Below are 18,553 nucleotides of genomic sequence, written 5' to 3' on the forward strand. Positions count from 1 at the left end.
CAATACAGAATTTTGAGGTATTTAAAAACAGCAATAAAAAAAAATTTAGACGTGATACAAAAAAACTGAAAGCAGATCTAGATTCAGCATGTTAAGATCTCCATGTTTATCATATTTTTATTCAAAGGAGGATTTCTTTGCAGACCAGTGATATTGGACACACGCATAGAAAAGAAACCGTTTCTTTTGTGTGTGGCATGTCAAATATTTTGCCATGGACAAGCACCTCATGCCGCACTGTACTGCGAGCGCGCCGCGTGTCAGTCTCGCATAGTGATGTACAAGGACCGCACGCGTCGTTATCAAATTTTTAAATGACAATGATACCTTAGAGGCGTTAGTTTTTTTACTTTCTTTTATTTCGTAGCATAAATGCAAAAATGTGATGACAGTTGTGAATATAATATAAAACATTAAAACAAAAGTTACTGAACAAATTAAAACAAAAGTTACTGAACAATTTCCTGATAGTACTCTATCAAGTACCTTGTTTTATATGTCTTTTTTTTTGTATCGACGATCTCGTTATCTGTTAACAAACAGACTGAAATATACAAAATTGATTTATATCGATATCGATGTTTTATTTTACAGTGTTTCCCATCGCTATTACTGTAAACATGCCGTATCAACGCAGTGCGGGATGGCAAATAATTTTTCACAAAATCAGGGGATTACATTTTCCCTCATATCTTTTAAACTATTGGGTCAAACTAAAAGCTATTTATGCGGTATATACAAGACTATATATACTATTATCCCAAAAATTTTTTTGAAATATCTTGAAATTTCATGAAATTATTAACCTTCAAAGTCAGTAGGTGCGATGTGATAAAAATGGCTCATGACGCACAGTGGTGAACTTGCCGATGTGAAGTATGGAAGACATGCCGCAACAACGGTAAGTTTGGCATTTTAGGTGCCGCAGTGAACGTGTTAATGATGTCTAATATATTCAAAAAATGAGAAAACATTTCGTAGGTACATGACGAATTTAAGAACAGAGAACTATTATTAATACTTTAGTTTCTTTTTTATTTAATACTCCTTAAGTATACAATTGTAATAGCATATGATGTAGAGATAAATATGAATTTCCTTATAATGTGGAGAGAATGCAAGTATTTATGATGTATATATGTAGCTATTAATGACTATATAATATATATATGATAGGTTACGAATATACCTATCTGTTAATAATAAAGTATCTATATTATTTAAAGTTCTCTTAACTTTAAGAAATTGTGAATTTAAACGATTAAATAATTAGTTTTGAAAAAATCATTTTGAATTTCATCGCACGTTGTTACTTATTATTCTACTAAGAGAGTTCAATTGGATTGTCGTCAGAATAATAATACTATATAATTTATAAAATTTAAAATACAAATCCATACTAATATTATAAATGCGAAAGTAACTCTGTCTGTCTGTCTGTCTGTTACTCAATCACGCCTAAACTACTGAACCAATTTGCATGAAATTTGGTATGGAGATATTTTGATACCCGAGAATGGACATAGGCTACTTTTTATTGCGAAATATGTACCACGGGCGAAGCCGGGGCGGACAACTAGTTGAATATATTTTCGACATTGAGTTAAAATTTTTAAAATAATTAACCATTTATATCTTCACGATAAAAACCTACAGAATACCCATAATAATGGATCAGTCTATATTACAAAAAATATCTTTAAAAGTCTTAGAAATTTTAAAGCATATTCACATCCCACTTTTCCTAAAATAAATTTATAAGTATCCCTCAAGTCTCATAGATTTTGTATGTCAAGTGTCCAGAAGATTTTCAAGAATGTCTACTAAATTCAAAACTTTGTAACTTCGAAAGTTCGTCGTCGATACGTCCTAGGTACTACGCAAGCAGACTTTAACTTTATTCGATACTTTGTCATTTCTATACAGTTTGACCGTCTACTTTAATAAGTAAGTAATTTATCTACTCTTTATATGAGCTTACAATTATTAAGGCTTCTGTTTCCTTAGAAAGTTGTTAAACAAAAACAGTATAACTTTGGAATTTTTTTTCGTTTGTCTGTATTTTTCTGTATGTTTTTTCGGGCCTGCCGTCAAGACATGGATGTAATTGCACCAGCAGTGAACAAAAATGTTTCAAAATCACTTTTTAGAATAGAAGATTAGAGAGAGTAAGTAATAATAATGGAATGGAGCATTAATTGATGCACTATCAGCTTTGTTTGAACCACAGTTTGAACAACTCAATTGCTGACGGCTGGCAACTAGCAACTAAAATCTTTTGGTAAAATATCTGTCTGTTATACATATGACATACAAAAACCATAAGCCAATGCGGGGTCTACGGAATCTAAATGTATCGGGAAAAGAACACAATTTAAAAATGTAAATAGGGGTAATTTTCATAACGACCTCGCATTATGAAATGTCATGCTACTTATGGAGAAAAGCGCTTCAAATGAAGTCTAATTGAATAAGTGAAGGTGGTTGAGTTAGGTTGTGATATTAGTTGAGTATTAAGTAATTCACAAGATATTGGTTAGGTTGTTTTCGACATTTGTAACTGCTACGGCGATTTCTAGATTATACACGATTATGGTTATGGTATTATTTATTATGTGTAGGACTTGGTACATAATATATTATTTTATATACAATACTACAGGACTCGCAATAATAGCATTGCAAGTTTTAAAAATATTCACTAGCAGCGTGTTAAATTTACATTATTGTTTATTCCATCTTCCAAAATCACATCAAAGCACCTTATATTAGATACCTAGGTACTATAATAAATATAAATAAAGATTTATCTAAATTGCCGTGATGGTTGTTTATTTTTATATTATGAGAACTAAGGTTGACAGGGGTCATTAAACTGAAGCCCATTAACACCAAATTGTGTTCTTTTTGCGAATAAACTAATTAAATTATAATTGGTAGAAACACAATCATGTTATATTATAGCTCTCTTTTGAAATAAAATTAATACTCTATAATTGCTGAACACATTTAATTATTTAATTCTGGTACATAATATTATCCCCGTAACGTATAAAATGACACGTTTAGTCTTTTCTTTCTTATTATTCTTATTATTGAATAAAATAAAATTTTCCATGATTGTGTCGATTATTCTCAGGTTTTCAAGTGTACAAATAGAAAAATCTCATAGATTTCCCTTTTCGCAGATCTTTGAACTAAACATTTCATTTAAATTGATTCATATCCTGGTACATATTCATGGTACATTATTGCGTACTTCGCATCCTTTCAACGTCGCATCTTATTTCTGCATAAAAATTAAACAATATATCTCAAAAATCCTTCCAATTTCGGTACAGAAGGGTCTACAATAATTGTTATATTCCACCAATTGGTTCAGTTAAGTGTGATTGAGTAACAGACAGACAGACAGAGTTACTTTCGCATTTATAATATTAGTATGGATTTCATTTCATTATAACACTCGCAGCATGACAAAATATAATAACAGAAAGAATCAATTGAAAAACTATGTAAATCTCATAGCGTTCTGCGTATGCAGGGAAAACAATTTTACAGTTACATTTACGTATAAAATATGTTGATTGTTGATTCTTAGAGCATTAAACCATATACGCACTAAGTATTGATGAGTAACCAAGCCGTGAATATAGTAGAATGTATGATGTATGATGTAATGAATGTAGCAGAATTTCCAATCAAAGGGAATCAATCACCTTTAGGATGTTACTAGTTACATACGTTTTGATTACTAACATATAAATTTAATAAATGGTGTTTGTAATTAACATAACATAATAAATAGTGTTTGTGTTTATTTTTCAATTAGTGCGCAATGAAAGGAAACGAAATGTATATTGTTTTATTGCTCGTTATAAAAATTGTGGTCGCCACAGGTATGTACATTGTACAGTACCTAACATATACAGCGTTTCAATTTTTCCTTCTCCGCGATGCGATAGTAAAACAATACAGATTTATTTTTACTTAATAAATAACAGCTAAATAAAACATTGCTCATAACATCTCACAATCAAATAAAATAACTTAGATAGAGCTTAAAAGTTTGACATTAATTTTAATTTAATTGATTGAAGTCTCTCAAGAGATCGCGCCTCCTTTTTGACACCAATTAAAGTCATAACTTATAGGTACTTGACTCAACTAACCAAACAAAGTCTATACTTAAAGATATATTATTTAGAATATTAAATTCGACACCTGCATATTAATTCTCAATGTAATTAACGCATTGTTTAGTAATTTGGCTCAGCAATTAATCCTACCGTTTCGAATTGAACAGATCTAGATTGCGGAGTCGTACCCCTATCTCAATGGGGCTCAACGCCCTTGAACAATCCAGTGAATTTGTCAAAGCCAGTACACATAGTAGTCATTCAGCATACGGTCACGGGCCAATGCTTCGCTGACGAATCCTGTGTGAAGCTTCTGAATAATGTTAGGAAACAACACGTTGATATGCTGGAGTTCTCAGATATTGGCAATTCGTGAGTATGAAGAATTTCTTGTAAGAAGGATGAGAGATTCTCTGTTGTCAGGAGTACCTTAACTATGTTTTGTAAATGTTGTATGGATATACCTATGTGATCAAGTGAATTAAGTGTTTCATGTTAAATGTTTTGTTTCATGTAAAAAGAGATATCAAGATTATTGAGTATATACAAAGCAAATCATAGGTACCCGTATATTATTTGTACTTTCAACTCATAATAGCATAGGATTGGTGTTTTCATAATTTCTACAGATTCAATGAGCGTATCAATTATTGAATTTATTTAGAAAATGTAAAGCCTCAAATAACTCATCATTCATCATCGTAAAATCTGACAATGATGCATTGAAGCGACTCCTATAATTACGACAAAATTAGTGCATTTGAATTACATTTAACTATACATAAGTAATACAATCCAAATTCATATGACAGACTCGAATTAAAACTCGAATTTGGTCGAAGAGATATTAAGTTAAGAGAAATTATTATTTAACATAGATTTACGATCAACATACAGCAAAGGCTAATTACAGAACGAAACTCTAGTACCTAATTCTCGATAGGAGAACAAACACATGAAAATATTTTAGGATCTATATTATTTACATGTGCTTTCCTTTCTAAGAAATTGGGTCACATAATATGGAACGCAGAAAGCCTGATTGTCCAAGCAATCAATTAATAGGCGATGGAGTATATTTGTTCGAAACTACACAAGGGAGGCCTTTCTCTTATATAACAATCTTCATCTTACTTATTAGTAGGAAAATTGTACAAGGCTTTTGTATGATTGATAAATAAAGCATAATACATATTATTATTTCCTGTTTACTCCCGAAAATTAGGTCTATTCGTGAAGAAGCTTTAGTACCTGCTTTAATGTGCTAATGCTAATGTGTAAAACAAGTTCATTTCTATTAAACTCTTCAAAATAACTAAACTAAAAGCATATGAAACGATGAGAAGTTCAGTATTATATACGCGTCTAACTTAAGAGTCTTAAGTACAGTCAATGAACCTAGCTTCTAAGAAACGGTTAAAATTAAAACTTCAAAGACATCTTTGTTTTATTCAAATGTCGGGAGGATTTTTAGAGAGCCTCCCGATATTCTATACCGTCTTGTCAAGTTTCGATAACATATTACAATGTAGTATAAATATTAATGCAACTAAGGAAAGGTGATATTCGAAATAATACACTACTTATTTCAGTTTCTACATCGGCAGTAACGGAAAGGTGTATGAAGGTTCCGGGTGGCACGTCGGCGCGCACTCAAAGGGGCTTAATAGCAAATCCATTGGTTTATCCTTCATTGGGGATTTTAGGGGTTAGTTTATTGATATTTTCTTTGTTGATAAGATACAATAGGATCTTAGGAGTAAGTGCTATATTGATCTTTTTTATAAAATAATAATTCGATTAATTAATGTTATTGTGTCTTAGAGCGATCAGCATCATTTATTGGCTATTGCATCATTGTTTATTACAAGGTTGTTATTGAAGAAAATTTCTATAACAGTTAACACTGGTTGAGTTAACTGTTACAGAAACTTTCTTGATTACTTTTGCTGATGTGCCAGTTTAGTATCATTATGACTTACTTGACTTAAGGTCCTATGGCCCCTATGTGGGGCAGAGGGCGTCCACAGTGCGCCGCCATCGCGTTCGGTCTTGGGCTACGCCCTTCAGCTCCGGCCACGTCAACCCAATCGCCCTAGCCTCCGCTGCCACGGAACGACGCCAGGATTGTCTAGGACGGCCACGCTTTCTTTTTCCTTGCGGAGTCCACTCCAGGGCTTGCCTGGGTATATGTAAGGTTTCCCTTCTAAGAGTGTGACCAATCCATGTCCATTTACGGCGTAAGATTTGGAGGAAAATCGGTGTTTCGTGGCAGCGTTCCAATAGTTGGTCATTGGAGATCTTTTCAGGCCAGTGAATTCTCAGAATTTGTCGGAGGCAGCGGTTGATAAAGACCTGAATTTTCTGCGAGATATCTTTGGTGACTCTCAGTTTAGTATCATGATAATATTATATTTTTATTTTACATAATTTTGTGAATTATATCGTATCGTATTTTGTCATCGCGTGATGGATTCAGATAAATCTTTTCGATTATATAGCGTGTGTTAAGAGAGAATAGAGACATCTATCTCGTTTCTTTAACGATATTTAGTACAATATCACTCTATTGTTGTAAGCACGTAAATTCAACTTCATGGCAGATACTACGATAAGGGACAATACCCTCTCTTGGTTTACCCGACTGCCTTAAGATGAAGTATTAATTAAATCTATGCTTATAGATCTTAAAAACTTTATAGAAAAGGATTGGATAAGCTTGATTTATGAGTTTAGAGTTAGTTTATATTTTAAAGTAAGTACCTACTTAGAATGAAATTATATAGAAAATCCTGTAATATTTTATTTATATAATTCTTAGTGATTTGATATTTTGAGTTATCTTTATAAATAGCTAGCCTTGTTAGTTGTAATTAAGAAGTATTTATTCTGTTAAGGGCTGATTTTTCAATCCTTGGATAAAACTTATTCGTCGAATAATGTATAAAACTACCATTTTAAAAACGTAAGTATTCTATAAATTGTCCGTATTTGACAGTTTACGTGACATTTTAATACTATCGTGTAATACTTTATTGGACAGATAAGTTTTATCCAAGCATTGAAAAATCGGCTCTAAATAGTTATTGAATGCTTTGATTGATTAAATTTAATTAGATAGTGAAAAAGACAGAAAAAAGTCCATATACTTGAAGTAAAATTGTACCAAGCTTTTTTTTCTAAATCGACTCGAAACTTCTCTTGGAATTAAAGTGCGCCTATAAACGGATTAGTGTTTGTGGAATACAAACATTTGGTGAAGCGAACGGTCTATATGTACCATGGAGTTCTTTTATTTTAGTAAGACTAATATATAGCTACGTACATTTTAATTTTAGGTTTTTAATACAATTACACGTTGTAAATTGTAGGAATATCGAAACATGTATATTATGATATGTGACCGTGTGCCCTTTTTTGTTTATTTATTTGAATAATTTTTTATTCATAAAAAAAATAACTTTCAGAGGAGTCACCAACTGAGCAAGCATTGCAAGCCGCTAAGGACTTCCTGGATTGTAGTGTTAAAAACCATAACTTGTCTGACGACTACGATCTTGTGGGACACGGTCAAGTGGCATCGACAATTAGCCCTGGGGCTAAACTACAAAGCCTTATAGAAACATGGCCGCATTGGCGGCAGAATATATCTATGTAGAAATTTAAAAATGTAATAAACGATTGAAGTAATAGGTACATTCGTTTAAAAAGAAACCAATAAAAGGCTTTAATAAGATAAACTCTTGAAATTTTTATTGCCACCGTTTTTTGATAAGTGTAGATACAAAGTTTAAATTAATTTTTTTCCGTTCATAGTAGGTAAAAATCAAATCTCATTAGATTGAGTCGGTTACAAACAAGTGAAGCTAATCTATGCGTGTTATTAAAATAGAAAAGGCGAAAGGTCACAGAACAAAGACGTAAGTACCTATGTTTAATTTTTTTAAGATATTGCTTATAAATAATATTTTAGTATTAAATTAACCTAGTCTGATAGATCTACCAGATATCTGAAAATTGTAAAGAAAATAAATAACAGAACATGTGAAATGCATTTGCCCCATAGACTATAAAAATACCCCAGAAGTGACAAAGTCTTCACTTTTGTGTGTTTTAGAGGACGTGTGTTATTTTAATGGATAATGGCTTATTGATAGTGAAGGGAATGCTTCTTTATTTTATTTTTTTATAAAATTACATACAACGATAAATATATCTAAATTCAGTTTATTTTTCACTAAATAGCTCTAGGTACATAAGAATATTGTTGAGGTGACTGATTCGTACTTATTAATAATTATAAAATTAGTTCATGTATTATCATGTTTATACGAGGCTTATGATTATTATCATGAAATGCACTTTTGTTTAAATACATATTTTTTATATTATACATTAATGTGTGTATGCTATTAACTAATCTGTGTGGTTTTTAGCTTTTATCGGCGAAACACGGTCAAGTTATCAAAAATAGTTTTCGCCCCAATCAGGTTACCGTAATAAATAAGATTATTCTTCACATTATAATGAAGAAAGTATGCCTTGAATTATTTGTTTGTGACTGTTTTGAAATATATGAATTGAACAAGATTCTTCGAAAGTGGTTTTTAGTGGATTATCAACGTCCATTGGGCTCTATAATGCATGACTTTCTAGTAAAAACTAGTACAAATACCATCATATTATGAATTATGATTACTAGCCAGTAGGTGTGGTGTATATTTGTTTATTTAATACTTCAATTCACACAGGGTCTCAACCATTTAGGGACATAATAAGAGTACCTACAACTTATACGGACGACTACAACTTATCCTAGATAGACAGAATACTGTTTTTTCAAACAAAATTAATAAAATAAATAATATATTTAATACCTAAATACTAATTTCATATACATAATAAAAAACGAACTTTGCTGCATGTGCAAGAACTCGAAAATCGGAAAACATATAAATTCATTTTGTGAAAGAGTTCTTTCTAAGTAGGGTAGTACCTAGTTTATAAAGTTTTTCTATGTTATTGGATTTCATTTACAGTCAATAAACTAAGAAAAGGAAGTAATTAGATATTTTAGGGATCACTTATAAAATGAACTAACCAATAAACATGTTTTAGTTGAAGACTACTTTTCTGATTGTTCAATGCCTTGGTATATTATTTCTTATGGGTGTTGATTGCAAATTTTTGTTTGTAGTAAACAAAACGTACTTTAAATTTGTAAAGTAAGAAAGTATAGCTGCCTACAAATTTAAATTAAGCTATAACTTATAAGTATGTTAAGATTAGTGACGAATTTTCTAAATTATAATGCAAATATTATTTAAATTAAAAATTATTTGTATTTGTTATTTGATTTGATATTTTTACACCGTCATAGAAATTGCGATAAGGCCGCCAGGCGCCAATTACATGCTTACCAATTTTTTTTTAATTTGAAGGTAAGAAGATTTGTGTTATACAAATAAAAGTTATCATACATATTAAATTATTCACCAATTCTTAACTAGGCTTTCTCAATCGTTTTTACTTTTTTTCCTGTAAGTCCAATGTTAGATATTTTACTCTTGAGAAATTTACTAGAAACAGTTTGAAAAGTCAGTTCGATCAAGTTCTGTAATTGCATTTTAGAAATTCAATTATTGAGAACGAAAACTTTTCATTGGGAACGTAATTGATTAGAAGTTAGGTTTGTATGTTATGAACCCATACTGAATTTAATATGTTAAATGCTAAATGTACATAAAAAATATGATATTCTTGAACTAATAAGTACATTATATTATTCACACCCTAGTTATAATGGTATGATAATATTAAAAATTATTGAAAATGCCAATCCCGTCTTAAAAATTTCTACACTATTAAAAAATTACTACTTTTTTTAATCGTGTTAAACTAAAATTGCTACTATATAATATGTATGTATAACTAAAATACTTTGTTTAAATACTTTAAAAAATTACAATATGTACATTAAAGTTATATTGCAAGAATTAAAAAGAAACCAACGGGAAATAAATGTTTTCTTTCTTTCTTTTTAAATAAAAAAACACCTTTATCTATTTAACAGATTTTTTTACCGCATTATTTAGTTATGTTTACCAAATTTAATAATTCGTTGATAAGTTCAACATAGCAATTCACGTGATTGCATTAACATAGTACAGTCATTAACATAATGGGTTCACACATTGGACCGAACAAGAGTTGAAGGCCTATAACTGTATTACCGGTGTAGGTATTTACTTCCGATATCAACATTCGAGAACATCTCTATTTTTGACAGATTTTTTTATAGAATTTGACGATGGAGTTTGTAAAATAGGTTGTTCTATTTTTAAACTATAGCTGGCTGCATAGAATATCCTGACAGATGTTTTTTTTTTATGAGACTAAGGCGTTTGAAATATAATATTAGGTACCTATGTTGTTCTATTTTTAAACTGCATAGAATATTTCGCTGTTAAAAATAATGTTTTTTTTAAATTATCTCATTCAGAACAATTCGTGTGAATCTTATAATCGTGCTAATTTAAAGCTTCTGCCACGATTGAAAAAAAAACACCTAAATGAGATTATACACCTTCTACGTTCATTGACTATAAGATTATTTATTTGTTTGTTGCAATAATTAGTATAATATATTATAATTTATTCAAAAGCAAAATTGAATTAAGATTTTAGTCGAATAGTGCATATTCAAATTTGAAATAAAAAATATATTTGCTGTGCTAAAAGTTGTCCAAAAAGCAAGTCTTAAATATTATAGTATCTAATAGTAATAGGTACCTGAAAAATGTAAACGAGTTGAAATATAATATTTTCAATTTTTACCTTCAACTCTATTAATAACTAATGAATAAAAATGAACTAATTCTATTTTAATAGTCAAATATTTAAATTTTATGAACAGATTTGTTTATATGTCGATTCAAATTCATGTCACTTATGAATAATTCATTAAACTATTTATCTAATGCAAATATATTTTTAATAACAGGAATTTAATAAAACTTTTGGTCGAAAAAATTTAAAATTGTAATAACTAATAAGGAAATGTGAATGCTTTGGAATATTTTGAAGACTTATCCTTTTTAACTATCACCTAGTACCTAGGCGCTATTTGTTTTTTATCAAATAATACATTAAAGAATATTTGATAAAAAACAAATAGCGCCTACTAGGTGATAGTTAAAAAGGATAAGTCTAATATAAAAAGTCACATTAAAATCAAAATAGAAATAAAACCGGCCAAGTGCGAGTCCGTTCCGAACACACCTATTTTTTGTTATGTCGTTATATACTTTTTATGCTTTTAACAATTTTTCCTTTATATGTGCTATCATATAGCATTTTCCCAATTTCGAGACTCAGTGTTCACGGGAAGTACCTTGTAGGTTTTGATTCCCATGCGAATGTCGAAATTTGCGAAAATTTGCATCATAAACGGCTATATCTTTAGATTGCGTTAGCTTATTCGTTTGATTAGAGGACAGACCGACAGACAGACAGACGGATAACAAAATGATCCTATAATAGTTCCGCTTTTCCTTTTGAGGTACGGAACCCTAAAAAAGGTCGCAATATGTCAGTTAAGGTTTCAATGTTTAAGTAATAAATTTTAATAGCTGTCTACTATTCAGAGGTTTTACAATTATTGTATGTAAATTGAGTTAAATAATATATTGTTATTGTCAGTATTTCTTATATTATATTATTAGCATTTAACAGTATTAATTTTTATGTAAATATATTATTATGAAATAAAGTTGGACTGCAAAAAGTCAATTTATGTGTTGTATTTGTATTTTTATACTTAGTGGGTTTTGTATATTTCAAATATTAATTTGATGTTATTTAATCCAAGAACGTGGACGCTTATAGCTTTTTATAAATTATAATATAATATTCAAAGATAGGATCTTAGATTACAAAATAAAAGACAGATGGAGCGTTGCCGAACTAAACCGAATAATTTATCGTCATTTTCAATAAAGCTATGTGTGCTGTCATTTCGCCGCTGCACTGTACGTACACGGTGCTTCTGTGTGCGTGTAATGTTGCCAGATATTGAAAATTTCCCAAATTTTTCCCCGACTACGGAAAAAAGAGGGTTATGTTTTTCGAGTTCATGGATGTATGTATAATATTTCTTTAACACGCCCTGCAGTATAAACCGTTGGACCGATTTTGAGTTGTGAGGTTTCATTGCAATGATCTGAATTATTATGTTAGTGGCGGTAGTGACGTAGGCTATATACATAAATGAGAAGTCAAGTTTTAATTTTTATTTAAATTCTTTTATTACATAAAGTACCTGCCTACTAAAGTTATATATGGACAAAATAATTGTATTCAATTTTTTATTAAATAAATTACATAAAAAAGTTTCAATATTAACTATAATAATTATATTATTTTTTATTTTTCATAATATATGAATACGAATAGCGGTAGTTTTTAGTCGAGAATACGGGACATTTTATTTTCATCATATCCATCATGGAGTTCACATAAATTAAATCGCTAGCGAAAACGACTATGACGTTTTTAAGCTTTATAAAAGTAACAAAATAATATATTATGCTTATTAAAATAATCTAATAATTATCATGAACCTTTAGTGCACTGTACAAATAATCACATTCACGATCGAAAAATCCAACAGCATTACCCTGAAGATCTTTTAACCATTTTACCGTTTTACCAATAAAAATGGCAAATTCATTTTCAAAATACTGGCAACATACGTTGAAGTTTTGTATTCCTTCATATCTGTAAAATTATTATTCGTATTAAAGAAATAAATCAGCCAAATAATCTACAGAAAACCTGTGAAACGATGTTTTATCTTTTTTTTTTGTTTTCGGGAACAAATTTTACAGCGTTTTATTATCACAAGACGGCATTTTTTTACTAAAATTGCAAACCCTTTTTGACGTATTGCATGACACTTTATGCGCTATAGCACTGGTGCAGCGACGTATTTGTTTTTGATTTCGTATTTTCTTTGACAAGGGCGACGGGCGGTTGTCATGCTCCATCTGTACTTTATTTTGTAATCTAAGGATAGGATGATGAATTTTACATTTTGACATGTTATGGAAGAAAGAAACGAAGATGTTTTATCAATAAAATAGGGAAAAATCTCTTGTAATTTACAAGATTATTAGTTCCAGATGTACGCATTTAACATAATATTATGTATTATACGTATTTATAAATTCAAGCACTCACAAGATGTTCTTATCAATTAAATAATTATTTATGTACGTACTAAAACGTCTGACAGCCATAATCTACATCTGACAGCCGTTATCTTCATCTGACTGCCGTCATCTACATCTGACAGCCGTCATCTACTTCTGACAGCCATCATCATCTTCTGACAGCCGTCATCTTCTTTTGACAGGCGCCATATAATCCTGAAAGGCTTCTTTGGGTGGGCTGTCGAACTCGAAACAGGGGCCTAAGGGTTCATACGCACTATGCGGGTAGCCGCGTTGCGGGTAGCCGTCCGGCTGACCGCAAGCACAATTATGTACGTAATATTCATTTCTATGCGCACTGCGATGCGGCTACCCGCAGACCGCTCCGGTTGCTCGGAGAGCTGCGGCCCGAGTGACGGCCAGCCGGACGGTTGCTATACGCACTGTGCGGTTCAGTCTGCGGCTGCCCGCCATTGAGTGAGTGTGTGCACGTGGTTGCAAAATGCTTGCTCTCATCTCGTGTTTGCAAATAAGGATGCACCCAGTACTTCTTTCTTTGCTTTTCCTCTATACGTAACGTGTGTAAATGTAGTAAATAGCTGCAACTTCTTCCATTTCCATCTTTGAAATGGATCGACATGTCCGCAAATCGCAACGGTTCTTCAACCGCACTATGCGGGTAGCCGCATTGCGGGTAGCCGTCCGGCTGGCCGCATTCGCAACCGCATCCTGCGGTCAGCCGGACGGCTACCCGCAATGCGGCTACCCGCATAGTGCGTATGAACCCTTAGACAAAGTAACAATTACAAAACGATAACGAAGTTAGAAATCGCAAAAATGTATGGGATTGACATACGCCGCGTTAGATCACGTGGTCTATCTAATGTCAATCCCATACATTTTTGCGATTTCTAACTTCGTTATCGTTTTGTAATTGTTACTTTGTCTAAGGCCCCTGAGACTCAACTTTATGTCCGAGAGCTAAGTACTTATAGTACCTATGTAAGGGATGCATAATTACTGCCCTTAGGCTGTTAACGGTAAAAGTATCTAAGTCAAATTATTCGTATATTTCTTCCATATAAATTATTATATATATGTATCTCAAAATGCATGTACAATTTCTTTGAAAGCTTTTTAATATTTTTAGAAATTAAGTATTAATAAGACACGCTAGAAAGGAAGAATCTTCCAGGAAATGTTCGTACCGTTTGTTTTTTGAAAACTTTTAGGGCTATCAGAAAATTTAATGTATGTGAGTTACTCAAAATATAGGCACTAAATGAATTATTATAATATTATTTAAGCTGTTATCGTGTCACGCCTGATTAAACGTGTTTTTAAACTATCAATTGGGTCATTGACCCAATCATGTGTTATGTTAAATTGAGAACAGACTCTATCTGAAAAGTAATAGGTTATCAATGAAGGAAAAAGTCGGTAACAATGTTTTGAAGTCATCTTGTTCCGTAACTATTTAGGATTTATGCATCTTATCACACTGTTGACCGAATAGAATGACCTCTAACATTAAAATACGTTTGATAATTTCTGTATGATTTAATGTTACGTGAAAGTTTCTGTCATATCTGTTAAATAGGGAAGCTTCTTACATGATGCCATTTTCTTGGAATGAAAACCAAGAAATTGAATTTGAAACACTGGGATTTTTTTTAACCAAAACTTGTAGAACAAATCAATAATGTACGTTTTAACTACGCATGTGATTTATGTATGCAATAGCCAATAAATTTGCGTCGTCGCGTGCCTTAATAATTGGTCTCTTAAACTTGGTATGGAAACATATTGTGAAACCTTTTAATTGATATGATTATTAACTCATTTGATATTCCTATATTAAACTATAATGGTGTGCTATTTGCAGTTTTAGAGATAAAATAAATTAATAGATGAGATACCTACTTAAAAAATAAACGGGCACAAAGGTTATTTTTATCCGGGTATGACGCGAGTCTCGCCGCGGAATAAAGGTTAGTTATATGAAATATCAATTCGTTTGTTGTATAGTTAATGAAAATATTTATAATAAACCATTATATTTTATCAGTATATAATATAATATCTATGTCTGTAAATGTATGAAAAATTAAAATCCGGTTATGACACACCTACGTAAGTAATTTAAAAACATATAAATCAGGAGCTTAATTGAAGAAAACATAAATATTACGAGTTATATTTTACGCAGTTTATTATTTTTCGATTGTTGTGTGTAGATTAATAATATTTTTGATTTAACCTGTGAATAAAACATTTTCATTTGTCACATAAATTAAAATCGATTCTATTTTCAAAATCGATTATTCAACACCACAATATATAAGTTAAAATCAGTAAATTTGTAAAATAAACAATTCTATAACCAAAGAACGAATAAGGTTACAGTATAAGTATCTACATACCATCATAAAATTATTCACCCTCTATTTGAACTACCAACCAGACGGTGTAATCAACCCTATTATATTCCCACTGCTAAAACAGTGTTACACAAAATATATACATATTAATTACATATATATTATTACAGGGTTTCCAACTAGTTTCTGTGATCTGTGGTTGGTATACTAAGCTCAAAAGAGGTTATAGTTTTGCATACGCTGAGTTGGTAAAAAATACTTTAAAAATTCCAGACACATTTTTTTCAAATAGATGAATTCTAAAAACTTTATGTGTACACATTAGAGTGTACAAGTATTTTTTACGTGATCAGTGTATGCAAAACTAAAAGTCCCTTTGCGCTTAGTATATCAATAGTGGGACACCCTATACAATCTTTAAATGTACTTACCTAATAAATTAGTAACTTCAAGTTCAGTACCTACTCAAGTTAATTCATATTAATAGAGGAGGTGCGAGACACGAATTTCCAGGAAAATCAATTTAAATAAAACATAAAATAAGTTTTATAAATCGCTAGACTGTTAATTATTATTCTCAGAAAGGTACTTATATCCTAAAAGTTCTAAACTTTCTTTTTGTACTTATTCTGTTTCACCGCCTATCGCAATCGTCACTTTGTCGCTTTTGCAATAAATATTTCTTATAAAATTTCTATATACTGTTATAGTTGTTATTTCAATTTAAAAGTCAGTGATTTAATTTACATGGCTTCATAATTTCGTTCTCCATGGTTTCTGTTCAAAGAATAAAGCATATGAAAGAAAAATAACGGCCATAGTCCCGAAACGCCTTTTTAAAATTCAACAATTTTTAGTTCCTAAATTATTAGGTAGTATGCACACTGCACAGTGTACAGTGCACACCATAATTCATTCCAAATACCTATTAATTAATAATAAGATCACTTATCTTAGCATCACTACGTCTTAAAAAATCTATTAACGACTCTATATTTTGAGCTTAGATTACAAAATAAAGTACAGATGGAGCATGACAACCGCCCGTCGCCCTTGTCAAAGAAAATACGAAATCAAAAACAAATACGTCGCTGCACCAGTCCTATAGCGCATAAAGTGTCATGCAATACGTCAAAAAGGGTTTGCAATTTTAGTAAAAAAATGCCGTTTTGTGATAATAAAACGCTGTAAAATTTCTTCCCGAAAACAAAAAAAAAGATTAAACATCGTTTCACAGGTTTTCTGTAGATTATTTGGCTGATTTATTTCTTTAATACGAATAATAATTTTACAGATATGAAGGAATACAAAACTTCAACGTATGTTGCCAGTATTTTGAAAATGAATTTGCCATTTTTATTGGTAAAACGGTAAAATGGTTAAAAGATCTTCAGGGTAATGCTGTTGGATTTTTCGATCGTGAATGTGATTATTTGTATAGTGCACTAAAGTTTCATGATAATTATTAGATTATTTTAATAAGCATAATACATTATTTTGTTACTTTTATAAAGCTTAAAAACGTCATAGTCGTTTTCGCTAGCGATTTAATTTATGTGAACTCCATGATGGATATGATGAAAATAAAATGTCCCGTATTCTCGACTAAAAACAACCGCTATTCGTATTCATATATTATGAAAAATAAAAAATAATATAATTATTATAGTTAATATTGAAACTTTTTTTTATGTAATTTATTTAATAAAAAATTGAATACAATTATTTTGTCCATATATAGCTTTAGTAGGCAGGTACTTTATGTAATAAAAGAATTTAAATAAAAATTAAAACTTGACTTCTCATTTATGTATATAGCCTACGTCACTACCGCCACTAACATAATAATTCAGATCATTGCAATGAAACCTCACAACTCAAAATCGGTCCAACGGTTTATACTGCAGGGCGTGTCAAAGAAATATTATACATACATCGTACATAAACTCGAAAAACATAACCCTCTTTTGTCCGTAGTCGGGGAAAAATTTGGGAAATTTTTCAATATCTGGCAACATTACACGCACACAGAAGCACCGTGTACGTACAGCGCAGCGGCGAAATGACAGCACACATAGCTTTATTGAAAATGACGATAAATTATTCGGTTTAGTTCGGCAACATCCATCTGTCTTTTATTTTGTAATCTAAGATTTTGAGTTTTCAAAATATAAGAACTGTAAAAAATATATACCAAAGGATATAGTTTCGCAAGCGTGGGACCTGTCTTTTGTATTTGTTTTTATGGGCTTTGATTCTAGACTATTCCAATAGAAGGCTAGACCAAGTTTAATTAAGATTTCTTTGATATCTGTTTTTTAATTAAGTTTCGTGGAAATTAATCTTGAAGTTATATTTTGGTCGCTATTTTATAAAGAATATTATAAAAATAACAAATTTTAAATTCAAGATCGTCTGGTCAACTAAAAACCTGATATTTTAGTACGAGTTGTGTACCTAAGCCTGAATAAGTTAAATAAAATTGCACCTTCTATTTTAATTCAAAATTATATAACATACTAGCTTACCGCCCGCGGCTTCGCCCGCTTTTTCTTTAAACGATTTGGATCGAACTGCACATGGTGTGCGAATTTTATTATAATCGATTAATGGTTTAGGAGTCCATTGAGGACAAAATATTGTGACACGAGATTTATAACATTGTACAATGTAGGTACATCTTTTGTTTTGGTCACACGGGTATTGGCTTGGGCATCACGCGTGATCGGCTGGACTGATATTTCTTATTTTGATGTGTTCGTTAATCGTTATTGGCAGGAGAGGGATCTTATAAAAGAAAAACTCAAGAAATTTGCGCCAA

General features: G+C 31.0%; 1 protein-coding gene across 1 annotated transcript; it reads left to right on the forward strand.

Moving 5' to 3' along the window:
• Positions 1 to 3,636: 3,636 nt before the first annotated feature.
• LOC123693232 (peptidoglycan recognition protein-like) lies at positions 3,637 to 7,797 on the forward strand. The gene is made up of 4 exons (XM_045638232.1): positions 3,637 to 3,899; positions 4,307 to 4,511; positions 5,732 to 5,847; positions 7,607 to 7,797. Exons 1-4 carry the CDS (start codon positions 3,839 to 3,841, stop codon positions 7,795 to 7,797), a joined length of 573 nt encoding a protein of 190 aa, XP_045494188.1. The 5' UTR covers positions 3,637 to 3,838.
• The last annotated feature ends 10,756 nt before the right edge of the window (positions 7,798 to 18,553 follow it).

This window comes from Colias croceus, chromosome 7, assembly GCF_905220415.1.
Source record: "Colias croceus chromosome 7, ilColCroc2.1".
Lineage (NCBI taxonomy): Eukaryota > Metazoa > Arthropoda > Insecta > Lepidoptera > Pieridae > Colias > Colias croceus.